General features: G+C 43.1%; 2 protein-coding genes and 1 non-coding gene across 3 annotated transcripts; 1 reads left to right on the plus strand and 2 right to left on the minus strand.

Moving 5' to 3' along the window:
* Positions 1–799: 799 nt before the first annotated feature.
* On the minus strand, positions 800–7,208 carry eif3ba (eukaryotic translation initiation factor 3, subunit Ba). The gene is made up of 19 exons (XM_058066059.2): positions 6,981–7,208; positions 6,093–6,285; positions 5,623–5,742; positions 5,492–5,549; positions 5,186–5,314; positions 4,946–5,103; positions 4,197–4,328; positions 4,040–4,106; positions 3,914–3,960; positions 3,582–3,792; positions 3,427–3,499; positions 3,223–3,345; positions 3,068–3,146; positions 2,743–2,881; positions 2,519–2,644; positions 2,145–2,222; positions 1,921–2,029; positions 1,514–1,626; positions 800–1,310 (listed from the first exon to the last, which is right to left on the minus strand). Exons 1-18 carry the CDS (start codon positions 7,078–7,080, stop codon positions 1,526–1,528), a joined length of 2,043 nt encoding a protein of 680 aa, XP_057922042.1. The 5' UTR covers positions 7,081–7,208; the 3' UTR covers positions 800–1,310; positions 1,514–1,525.
* On the minus strand, positions 2,292–2,383 carry LOC131101759 (small nucleolar RNA SNORD60). Its single transcript, XR_009119299.2, has one exon. It is a non-coding gene; the product is annotated as a small nucleolar RNA SNORD60 (small nucleolar RNA).
* Positions 7,003–12,782, plus strand: brat1 (BRCA1-associated ATM activator 1). The gene is made up of 12 exons (XM_058066015.2): positions 7,003–7,679; positions 7,899–8,047; positions 8,120–8,270; positions 8,339–8,726; positions 8,931–9,035; positions 9,625–9,707; positions 9,806–9,918; positions 10,209–10,395; positions 11,078–11,151; positions 11,247–11,331; positions 11,429–11,691; positions 11,813–12,782. Exons 1-12 carry the CDS (start codon positions 7,532–7,534, stop codon positions 12,608–12,610), a joined length of 2,544 nt encoding a protein of 847 aa, XP_057921998.2. The 5' UTR covers positions 7,003–7,531; the 3' UTR covers positions 12,611–12,782.
* Positions 12,783–13,253: the final 471 nt, after the last annotated feature.

A 13,253-nucleotide genomic window follows, 5' to 3' on the forward strand; every position in this document is an offset into this window, starting at 1 on the left:
CCAAGGAGCATCAAACATGGGACAATGAAAGGTGGCAAAAAGTTTTATTCTCTGATGAGAAAAAATGTAACCTTACTGGCATGAGAAGAAGATCCCACCTGAGATGTTTTCTCAGTGGGGGGTGGGGGGTCCATCATGATCTGGGCAGCTTCTTCATTCAGTGGAAGACTGGAGTTTCAGGTGGTGCAGGGTCGTCAAACGGCAACTTGTTACATGCACATGTTGCGAGTCCTTGTACTGTGTGTGGTCACTGCTGGGTTTTTCAACACTGCAGTTCACAAGACTCGCTTGACTAAGGACTCCTTCAGGGAAAATAAAATCACTCTTTTGGGCCATCCCACATGTTCATCCGATTTAAATCCTATAGAAAACATTCAGGGATGGATGGATTGATGACAAGGCAAGTTTATGAAAATGGCCATCAGTTCCAGACAGTTGATGCTCTCCATTGAGCTATCTTCCCCACTCGGAGCAATGATTAACAAGAACAGTGGAGATACTCATTGCTGAGTTCTACTGAGGAATGTTTTTGTTCTAGTGTGGAGGGTTTACCTACAGTGGCCTCTAGTGGCGAAAACAAGCTGTCAACCATGTGTAGACAAATCAAGCCAATCTGGTTTAGCATCATAAAGAGTGTACTACACCAACACAACATCTCAAAGAGCGACCACCAATAACTAAAGCCAGAGGTATAAACTAAAATAATTGCACTAAATGGATTTCCACATGCTATATGACAGACTTTAGTAGTTAGGACTCAAGACAGTATTAATGAAGACTCAGCCAAAGCCCGCTGGTATCACATTTGACTGTTTATTAGTTATTCCCACTGCACACCCCCTCCCTGTGTGAAAGTGTAGTCTGAAAGGAGGAGGATACAGGCCACGATAACGCCACATCAGCACATTCACTAACAAGGCTACATGTTTAGTCACAGCACCACCACTCCCATTTGCTATGGCACTCTGCGCTGCACGCCAAAAACACGCAAGCATGATGTGGCCAGGTTAGGAACGACTCCTGGAAGAATTCAAATTGTCCCGGCACTCCAATTTTTTTTTTTTTGCGAGAACAACAGGCAACAGGAAGGCGGTATTACTAAATATCAAAGTTCCGCGAGAGGAAGAAAAATTGGGTGGCTGATGAGATCTGGCGTCCCTTGGCTGTTGATCTGCAAGGTGTGTTCTGATGATGTCACTGAGGGTGAATATTGACGCTCGTGACTGAACCCCAAAATTCACTGTGTGGTTGTTGTCCTTCTCCAATCAATGATGCTTCTTCTTTTCTTCTTCCACACAAGAACAGATGGACTGTGTGAGGGGGGGGGTAAAAAGATGGCCTGTCAATGTTTGAATTAACTCATTCTCGAGTTCTTCTTAAGCCTTTATTAGTGAGCAACCCCAAAAGGTGGACCCCGTGAAGCGAGGAGTATGCAAGACCCCAAACATAGGAATCTCAAATAAATATACTTTTAATATGAAACAAAATTGATCATAATGATTGTGTGTGTTACCTGCGTTGGGGACTACAGATCTCCGATGGGAATGATTTCTTCGTTGATAAAAAATTCAATGGTCTCCTCCTCCCAGTCATCCACGTTGCTGTCCAGCTCATCAGTGTCTACCCCTGGAAAAAAAGTATGAACAAGTCATCAATTCGCATTGCGACTATGTTAATGTTACTTTAAGAGGTCTCTGTACAGTAATCAATTATATTATGGCAATAATTTGGACTCTGGAATTATTTATCCATCCATCTTCTTTTGCGCTTGGCCTCATTAGGGTCACAGGTAACCTGGAGCCTACCAAAGCTGATTTTGTATGAGTCTGAACTTGTCACAAAACAGGGAGAAAATACAAACTGCACACAGATGTTCCAAAGGAAATAAAAAGACATTAAAAAAAGACGACAAAAATGCACCTCCTCTGAGTTCCAGGCGGATGTCCTTCTGTTCCTGATAGAGCTGCAGGGCCTGCTTCCTGTAGCAACGGTAGTCTTCCATCATGGCCCTGCGTTTGTCGACCAGCTCCTACTCACACACATTAAAAGTGACCATCACTCGTCAAACAGCTTGTACAATTGTTTCTACTCAAAAAGATACAAGCGACATTTAAAGTGTTTGAAAGGTTTTAATAACATCTAACCTTTGAAGCCTTGGACTGGCTCAGACGATCCTTCTGCTCAAAGATCTTGGAGTATTTCTTCAGATCCTTCTTGATCATCTGCAATGAACATATATTATTATACAGCAATATAACTCAAGATCATTAGTTCTCAACAGAAACACGAGTGAGCCTCAGATTACAGTGTTAATCAGGAGGTGCAGTGCTGCTCTCATATGAGGTGTCAGAAAATCTTGTGATTTGGTTTGTCATCACAGGCTCATATAGACTACAAACAATATGGGGGACAACTATTATGTCGTCCGACATCCTGTGCATGCAAGTATACCTGTGTATGCATGGATACACAATAAAAGTGTGATGAGCAAAAAACAACTTGTTTAACAAAGTCCCACCTTGATTTGGTCGCCACTGAGCAAAGTTGGTGGCCTGGGTCTCCATAGCAGCTGACAGAAGCGGTCCTTGTTGTTCTTCTGAAGAAGACGACCCTGGAATGTCCACAGCCAGTAGGCATTGTCCACCTGGAAGACAAAGAGAAAGTGAAGATAAGAATGAGATAAGTTACAACAACGGCTGATTGGAGGTAGACATCAAAGGGCTGGTAAAACATTGCCAACACCTTGTGGCTCCACCAGGAGACGGAGGTAACAACGTAGCGTCCGGTTGGGTCCCATTCCACGTCAGAGGCCATGTAGTGCTCGGCTATGTTCATCATGGTGCAGTCTGATGTGTCGACAAAGGCAAGTGCTCCATTCATACTAGATAGGAAAACCAAAGGACAAAATAAATACAACTGTTATAAATATTAAAAAAAAAACATAACAGTACACTGAGCCTCAGACCACAAGTAAAATCAGGAGCTATGCTCTCATACGAGGTGTCAGTTTTTTCATCAATGGTTTTTCATGCTGATGTCAAACAAATACACCCACAAAACGACTGACCTCCTGAGTCCAGCCAGAACCATGAACTGTCCCTGTGGGCTCCAGAAGATGCTGTTGGCCTGTTGCTTGTCAAACATCTCTGTAAAAGCCATAAAAGTCATACTTAGTGGCAATGTTGACGGTTGAGATGTTCGAATAAGTGTGCCGCCACTTACTGATGTGGTCTATCTTGCCGTTGTTTTTGACATGGTAGAAGGAGGCGTTGATTCTGGGTGACTCTCCGTGGAGAACGGCAAACTTGCTGCCATTGGGCTCCCATGCAAATGCTATGATGCTCTCTGTCAGAACAGAATCAAAGCACACAGATGATTTTATTTCCTTGAAAAGCATAGATACTATGCAGACATCTACTCTCTTACCCTTCATCTCCACCACATCAACAGGAACCTGCTTCTCTCTCATTCGGAAGATTTCGAAGTTAGTGACCACACCCTGGGAATGATGGAAAAAAAATGTATAATATTCTGACTTTTTAAGCAATATTGTTTACTTTTTTTGTTATCCCTGAATGTACCTGAGTTCCTTTAGGAGTCCTGTCTACTTTTACACAGAGATAATCTCCATTCCTCTGCCAGTGCAGCTTGCAGTCAACCACATTGAAGAGATTGCGAACGCGGATCTCTTGACGGGAGGGCATCTGCATGAGAGTCACTCTGGCTGGGATGTTTTTATCCTCGGGTACCCAGAATGCAATGATGTTGTCACCTGGAGACCAAGAGAAGTCCCTTGGGAAGCAAATATTAACATATGTCAAAATCTGATCATAAAAGAGCACAGGCACAGTATTTCCCTTGGAAATGAATAAAGCATCTATCCAATTATACTGCACAAATGAATGCCACTTACTTGATTCCGCTGATCTTAAGACTCTTTTTGTCAAGCAGGCCCATAGACTGAAAGCAACACATTGACAATTTTAATGTTGCTTTTTTATGCTTTACATGAATGAACGGGTCTTTTCTGTTATCTTACAGGAGTCTCATAGATGCTCAATGTGTCTGGGGTCATCCGGGCAAAGAACTTGCCATCATGGCTCCATCTGTCAGGAATCATAACACTTTTAATCTCTACAGGACAAGAAAATGTAAAAACAATGGGTACATACAGATGAATATGGTAGAGCACTCACTTAAATATGGGCCAGTGCGCTGCGCTCTCGCAGTGGAAACCTCTCTTCTTCTGTCCGGTAAGAATGTCCCAGATGATGATGGCCTGTGGGTCTTCTTTGGTGTCCATCAGTGGACTGAAGGTCACGACATACCTGGCCGACATCACAAACAGAGTCAAAAAAATTCAAAGAATTCAATAAACTCAACACTATTTCTGTATGAGACATTTTATGACATACAGGCGTATATAATACATTAAACATCAATGAGACACACAAACCCAGCCACATTGTTTGCACTTATATAAGCTAATGACAAAGAAATCCAGCACTGTGTCAAAACAATGTTCCCTAATAAATATAACACCACTGAGCCATAAACACTGTTGGGTATTTCTCTTGTATAATGTCCCGACTGTTTATTTACTTAACCGCAAGTCATACTTGAGGTAAGGGGTTTATTGGGCATTTGTTGGTGAGGTCATTATTCATGTAAATACATTTTAAGAATCATATTTACACATACTGCATATTGTAATCATTTCCGGGAGGTATTTATCAAGAAGATGCATTTAATATGGCAAGGTGTCAATTTCAGGCCTCTATTTGAGGAAATAAGCTACAGTATATGTTTATTACAGTGCTGTTAGTTTGCAGTGGGGTAGACCTGCATTGCAAGCATTGTCTAATATTTTTGCCCTTCTTATGCTAAATGAAATACACATTCTCCCAACATGGATATTAGCACTGCCAAGTTGAACTTTGACTACCTTTCACAAGGTGAGAAATCGATGAGAGACACCCCCTGATGGCTGAACCTTTGAATCTGCTTGAACTTCTCTCCCCCCCACAATGCAATGCCTCGTTGATGGAACGTAGCCAGGTAGGTGCCTTTGGGGGACCATCGGACATAAGTCTCAGTCCAGCGCTGCAATCAAACACAAATAATATGTAACGCCAAGCGGTTGTATTACTTAAGGATGGTACTGTATGAAAGTTCAATCACGTACGGCTCTCTCTTCAGAAATGACTGGATCCTTGGCATCGTTTGAGAATATGGCAGTTCTTTCACCAGCTTCATAAATCACACTGTACTGGTCCCGACAGTCTGCGTCCTCAATCCAATGCCGCATGTTGCCCTGGACATATAAAAAAACATATATATTTTTTAACAATTCATTCATTGAACTGGTTAAATACAAGAGGCATGCAGCAGCTTTCCTGTTTACCATCTAAGGTGGGGGGATATTATTAATAACTGGTGAGAGCAGTGATCACATTTATAAGCTCAAAGACAGACCTCAATATACACTTACAAAGTCTTTGAAAGGCTGCTTCTCTGGAGATTCCCACTCATCACTGATGTTCATGTATCTGCAAAATAAAGACAGAAGAATCGTTCATCAACAGAATCCCATTTTATTTTCGCAAGACTACTACTACTTACTTGTCAAAGTCAGTAAAAAGGTTGACCCTAAATGTATGCTGCTTGTCCAGTTTGTAGCCATCTGCATTTTTGACTGCCTCAAGAGCCTGGGTGGGAGAAGCATACTCCAAGAAGATGTACCTACACAGAAAAGGAATATTTAGGGAGTGTATCACACTCTCAAATGCAGCACAATTTCTCGTCCCTCTCCTGGCCCCTGCTGGCCTACACTTGCACACTGCAGAATTACTGCAATTGACTTGGTGGATTATTTTCAATTTTATTTTAAGACAGTCATGAAGTTTGCTCTTGTGAATTATTTTGAGTATTCCTTTCATGAAATGTAACAGTTAGAGTGTCAAGAAGCCATCACATTACTGACATTCTGTGACTAGAGGAAGTAGTACACTTGCCAAACATACTGGATACTGTTTACTGGGCTCCACACACTACTCTTCTTGGACCATTAAGCTACAAAAAAACCATCATACCCTTTGGTTGTGCCATCAGTGTCTGGGTAAAACTCAGTGGTGATCTTGCCAAATTTGGAGAAAATCTTGTGGATGACGTTCTTGAGCTTTTCCAAACGTTCAGGGCCAACCTGAGGGACGTTGTCGACCACCACCACTGAGTCGATGCCGTCAGCCTCCTGGGGTTTCTCCCTTAGGATGTCATCCAGGAGCTCTTTGAGTGAGACAAGAAACATGTTCACACCTTTACAATTGATAGCAGCAGTTTTGGAAGGATTTCAGTACATGTTGCTCTATGACAAAGTCACATTAGAATACGCAAAACATTTAAACATATACTGGAAGTAACATCAGAATGGCATCTATGCACAAGGAACCATAATTTGTAGCTGCGGTACATACAAAAATGATTCTTGATTTAATTTACACCGGATTTGCATTGTGCACAAACAATTAGCAAATCTGACCTTGCAGTATATATCTTAAAACACGCCTTAAATATGTAAAGGACATCGAATAGACAGTGTGCAATTGCTTCGAACGGACCGTGTGTAATTAGCGTTATTATTTCTTTTATAGCAATATCACTATTAACGATAATTAGGAACGTTTGAGACATTTAGCTACGAAAAGTGAAAGCAGAGACGATGGGTGAGTCTAAGCAAGGCGCGTCGTTCTACCATACGCAGCCGGCTTGTAAGTCATTCTATATTAAGTCATTCGGTATTAATAACAAGTATAAGATGTGTTAAACACAATGTAGAACTGTGGTGATATATTGTACCAATAGGGTCGGGTTGGCTGGCTTTCTCGTCTCTGAGCCACCGCCGGTATTTGTTCCCCCTTACAATGCAGCTCGTTAAGCTAGCAGCAGGCCATAAAGCCGGCGTTTTTCCTGCTTGCACTCACCCTCATCTTCGACGTCATCCTCGAAGTCCTCCGGGTCGCTGAAGGAGGGCTCCTCTTCTTCATACTCGGGGTCATCCACCATATCCACCGTGTCTTGCATTTAACAGCTTTGTCAGACGGGTTTCTCGTGACCGTGAAGTTAAAGTAAAGAAAAAACTAGGAGACTGACGGCCTTCAACCGGTGCGGCACCATGTGCAGTTACGTGAAAATGGACGACGTACTGAAAATGTGGCACAGGAAGCGATTCGAAAACCCGGAAGTAAGAATGCGATGCAACAAAGCTGTAAACCACATGGAGGTCACCGTACACGACAATTATGTTGGCTTCGTCCTTATCCTTGTAGTTGTAAGTCAGTGAAATAACGCCGGGTACCGCGACTCTATCCAGTGTGACGCTGCAGGAACAAAAAGGAAGCAATTCACCAGTAGATATGAAGCGATTTCCCGCGAGAACAATTAGAAAGGACAACTTTGTTGTCAAAGTCAGCTCATATATTCCACTATCACATAATTAGGCTGTTATGTTGTCTTTACTTTCAACTATTAGTAAATGAACAGTCCACATATGAGCATGGATAGTGAGTGTATGTTGCTGCTGCCCAGCGTGTGTGCACTACTTGCGGACTGCGACAAGCCTTTGCCCGATGACACTAGCCTGGAGAAACTTCTGGATCGGCTCACGGGGCTCTCCGAGAGTGGTTAGCCTTGCTTTTATTACTTTATGCGTAACCAAACTGGATATATTTTTTAACATAAAAAATGTTGACCGGAGTCAAATTCCTATTGTGGTAGCACACTGGTAATTCGAATAAAGCACACAGGTCACAACATTAGGTACACTTGAGAAATATAAAAAGAACATAATACAGGATTTGAAGGATTTTTATATTTTCAATATATTAAATGTTACTATTAAGGCGTGTCACTTCCGGAGAGCTGCCCGTGTCTGCTTGACTTCATCTCCACTGTGACCAACAACACCACTTGTGACCCCAGTATCCTCTCCTTCGCTCTCAAGCTCAGCGGCCTGATGGCAGCCACAGACGATGGCTTCAGGGCCTTGCAGGTTGTTTTTATACCTGACTGAAATCTGCCTTGCTGGATTGCACATATTATCAGCAATGTTTGTTTTTTTCAGCAGGAGCGCTTGTTGCTGGATGTCTCTTTTAACATTCAGCACTGGCAGGATGCTGGACTCTGGGGCGATCCCTGTATTCGCATTGGCTGGATTCAGGGTTTAAGGAGGATGATACTGCACCCAAAGGCACTTTGTTTCTTTGTGCTGTCAGGTACTCCTGAATAACAACACGATACATATAGAAGAACTATTGCACCACTGTTCTTTTTTTCAATCTAGGTTCCATCACGCCCCTCCTAAAACTCCAGACAGATGCAAGTCTATTTGTTGCTTCAGCAGCCAGCCAATTGCTGGCCCACATCCTGCTCACTTTTCAGCCTTCCTCACCTTCATTAAGTAACATGACCGATAAAGAAGATACACAATACACAGATGTTGTCTGGCAAACCTTAGACTACATAAAAGAGTCCCTGGTACCCAAAGACTGCACACATGTACCCCGTACTCTGCAAGTCCTTAAGCTCCTGGCTCTGATCCTGGACCGGGCTGTTACTCCTCTTCGGGACCAGCTGCTCAAGGCGGTTGCAGGTTCCCTGGAGGAACTGGTGGAGGTGGGCTACAGTCAACTCACGGCAGCTCTCATGGACGTCATTATGGCAGTATACAGGTATATTAGAGCGTCTGTGTATCAAAATGCTTCAATTATAGCCTGGATGTTTATTTACCAAAACAAAAAAGAGAAAAAAAGGGGCACAGGAGGTTGCCTACATCCACACAACCTTGTTTTTTTTTTTTTTTAAATAAGAGACTCATGAATAGAGGTGTTAACTGGAGCATCTGTCTCACAATCTTGTGTTTTTTTTGTCATCAGCTCTGACATTGAGGAAGGCACACGTCTTCTGTCCTTCATGTTGAATGTCAACAAACCCGCTGACCTCGTTCACGCTGCGGCTGCGTTTCTCCATCGAGACCACCAGTGAGACATCTTTGCTTTTGTACTTAACACTCCAAACTCTGTAAATGGTTTCATTTCTGTGTTTAGTAAAACTATTTAAGGAAATATTAATGACATACTGTAGTTCCCACAAGTACAAGGGGAGAACATGCAAACTCCGCACAGAGATGGTCGAGGGTGGGATTGAATTGAAGTATGATGTTATTTTATATAATTATGAAAAAAACTTTCCTACAATGAATGACCATCGTACCCAAAATGGTCACCTGGTACTCGCTGCAGTTAAAGAGATAATAAATGCTACATTATCCATCCATGCATCCATTTTCAATACCGCTTATCCTCACGAGGCCCGCGAGCCTATCCCAGCTGTCTTCAGATGACAGGCGGGGGTACACCCTGGACTGGTCGCCAGCCAATCACAGGGCACATATGGACAAACAAACATTCACATTCATACCTATGGACAATTTGGAGTCACCAGTTGAATAGTTCACAAATTTATGTTTGTGTTTTTCTTCATTTGTGTCTATCTCTGCATGTACTGTACAAGTATGTGGTTTACAATAGCTCCTGAAAAAGTATGGCCTCATTATGTTTGCCTATCCAGTGATCCTGTCAACACAACCCAGGCAGTGAAAATCCTCCTGATGCCGATTGACATTTGTACTGGCAACTCCCTTCTGGGCACAGGTACGGTCATATTTAGGTACCCTAACTTTTATAACCTGAGAATACAGACACAATACAATTGGTATGTCATCTTTTTTATTAACTAACAATATTTTCAGTTCCTGCAGAAGACCGCCATCGCATATTAATTTCGGCTCAACTGAAGAGTAAAACCTCATTCATCTCCACGGTCTGTGTCTGCCTGAGAAACGCACCGCAAATTGCGCTCATGGTGAGTCGTCACTATGTAATCATAACAATAACATGGACTACTGTTGTGGCCATAATACACTCCATGCTAAACTTTGAAACCCAGATGTCACTTCCTGTCCTGCACATGTCTGGAACACATTTATTGCAACACGCACAAGTCTTATTTATGTCTTATTTTCTATTATTTTTTCTACCATGTTGGGTAATACAATTGCAAAGGTAACTATAGAGGTTTCAGTCCATGCCTAGATTGCTCTAATAATGTTAAAAACTCTACTTTGAAGATTGTAAAGTCTTCTTGTCCCGCAGCCTCCAGATGTCCTCCCATGTCCCACGACTTTAATCGTCCTTGCTGTTGTGTCATTGCTAAGACGATGCAATGGTGACATCTCGTCCCCCGATGGCTGTAGTGATGAGGCTTTCAGGTGTATCGTTGCCAGTGGAAAAGTTCAAAAATGCGCATTAGAGGCTCTGGCTTCCCTCAGCAGCAGCCCAGGTGATTATTCGTCCTTCTAAACTGAACACTTTTTCCTTCATATCGACATATACGCAAAGTTTATTTGACACCTGACACCTAATATGGAATACTTTATATAAATATGATGCTCCACTTGAAACCACAACCACAATACTAAATAGTAGGGATGTTGCAATTGATCGGGCACCAATCAGTATCGGATGATTTCCAAAAAAAAAAGCATATGCTGATCACAAATCATCTGTGACTTGGACTACTGCAGCCTATAGAGATGCCTGTGTGCAGGGTAGCGTCCTGCTCCAATGTTTTTGTTTTGTTTTTCTTCAGCCATTCAGAGTTACTGCTGCAGAACCAAAGTCGGTTTCAGCGTGAGGTCATGAACAGATGGCTGGACCTTCTGCTTCAGATTATTTTGCTAGACAACAGAATTCATGGTTCCATTTATCACAGCAAGTCTTCCAGGTCCTAAAGCAGCAAAAAAGCCCCAGACCATCACACTACTACCACTGTATTTTACTGTTGCTATGATGTTTTGTTTCCGAAATGTGGCGTTACTTTCGCACCGGATGTACACACACCTTCCAGAAAGTTAAACTTTTGTCTCGGCAGACCACAGAGTCTTTTCTCAAAGGTCTTGGAGATCATCAAGGTGGCAAAATTGATTACATTTACATGTTCATTTTTGTGGTGTTTGTTTCAGGGGCTAACAACACAATGAAAGAGGTGTTCCAAGTTCTGATACTCTATATGAGGAACCCTGATTCGGATCCCACTGTGAGTTTTTTTTTATATGATCCACAAAATAAAAGCATCTTTATCTGAAAGGAAGTAAGTTGTTTTTAAGAACAGTTTGTGTGTTTGTTTCTTAGGTTCTGCATAAATCCTACAAGGCCTTAATACAATGGATTCATCTTTGCACGGACCTCAGATCAATTTCACAGCAGCTCAGTGAAGGTAGGGCTCAAATGCTGTAAGTACACTTAGCAATATATTATATACAAGCATTTACTGGATTATTAATGAATTATCTCCTTTTATCTATTTATTTTAGATGTTATGATGACAGTAAAGAAGCGTGTATGTGACCCACGCTGGGAGGTAAGAGACTCAAGCGTGGAGTTTTTGGCGCAGCTTGGCAGTGTCCTCTCCCTGAAATCAGCCTCTGAAGACCTGCTGAGTGCATGCAGTACTACTCCCCTCCTCAAGGCGGCACTGCAGGATCCTGAGAGCTACGTGAGAGCCAGCGCCATTTCTGCATTGGCAGGGACTCTTGCACCCAACTTTCAGCAGGAGGCACCGCTGCAGCAGGACCAGGTTGGCACATAGTTGTAAATTGATTAATATAGTTAATAATTTGATAGTGTGTTAAAAATATGAAAATATATATCATCCTCCGCTCCATCACAGCTCACTCCCAATCTCTTTGTCCCTTCAGGTCGACATCATGAGCCAGCTGCTAAACATTCTCAGAGAAGACCCCGAAGGCTTTGCCAGGCGTGCTGTAGTTCAGTGCTTCATTTCTTGGTTCTCCTCATGCTCCTCACCATCTTTGTCACCATCCCGTCTTCTATTGGACTCTGTGCGCACCGTCCTATCGCGAGGCAGCATGGATCTGGACTGGGAGGTCAAGCTCAACACTTTGGAACTGGCTGAGCTGCTGCTTGACACTACCCTTTCAGGCCACCCGGGTTACTGGAAGTGTGGCAGCGGACACCCTTACGCCGCATTTCCTGAACAAGCATATGCACTTCACACACGCACTAATGGACAGGATGCCACTTTAGACTCTGCGTTAGGTTTTTTAGTGGATCAAGGCGTCATCTCTGCGTTGTTAAGCGGTCTGGTTGACTGTGATCGACCTGTTGGACTGAAGGCTAGTCGCCTCCTGATAACCATCAGAGACACAGTCTGCCCCCTGTTGGCGGGGACCACTGATGAGAGGACTGCCATGGCGCCCAGCGTGTCCTGCGAGCTGCCTAAATGTGACTGGGGGAAAGAGATCAGACAGATGCTCAAGAGGACGTCTAGTGAGGAAGATGAGGGCCAGCGTGTTAGTGTGTGCAAGGTGTTGACGTCTCTGGGCTTAGATGATTGTTTGGTTCTTCTGAGCCAAAGCAGTGACCACGTTCACAACTCCTTCCTGTCTCTGCTGCAGGACATCCTGAGCACCCGTGCAGCTCACAGAGGCACGGACATAGACGGAGGTCAAGAGGTTATAGTGGACTGCTACTGACTCAAACATGAAATACAGTCTGACTATGAAGGACATTTGTGGGCCCCCCCATGGGTTTTTGTACGATGGGCTAATCTCAGTCACTTTTGGCCAAATTGTGGAGCGCTATACTGTATGTAACATTCATTCATTTTCTACCGCTTTTTCCTCACGAGGGTCACGGGGGGTGCTGGAGCCTATCCCAGCTGTCTCCAGGTGAGAGGCGGGGTACACCCTGGACTAGCCGCCAGCCAATCACAGGGCACATATAGACAAACAACCATTCACACTCACATTCATACCAATGGATAATTTGGAGACTGTATGTAACAGATATTTTAAATGTTTTATAAACATGCTAGGTTAATTGGCGAATTCCAAATTGTCCATAGGTATGAATGTGAGTGTGAATGGTTGTTTGTCTATATGTGCCCTGTGATTGGCTGGCAATCAGTCCAGGGTGTACCCGGCCTCTCACCCAAAGTCAGCTGGAATAGGCTCCAGCATACTCCAGCGACCCTAATGAGGATAAGCAGCATAGAAATTGATGTATTTTTAATGACCCAGATTACGTCACAGGAAACAATGCCATTTAATAATTTGGTGTTTGAATCAAATATGTGACCGATGTCACATATTTTGTTGTGTTTTTGTAACATTGAAA

This window comes from Doryrhamphus excisus, linkage group LG9 (genome assembly GCF_037039965.1).
Source record: "Doryrhamphus excisus strain RoL-2023G ecotype Guam linkage group LG9, RoL_Dexc_Guam_v1.1, whole genome shotgun sequence".
NCBI classification, from domain to species: domain Eukaryota; kingdom Metazoa; phylum Chordata; class Actinopteri; order Syngnathiformes; family Syngnathidae; genus Doryrhamphus; species Doryrhamphus excisus.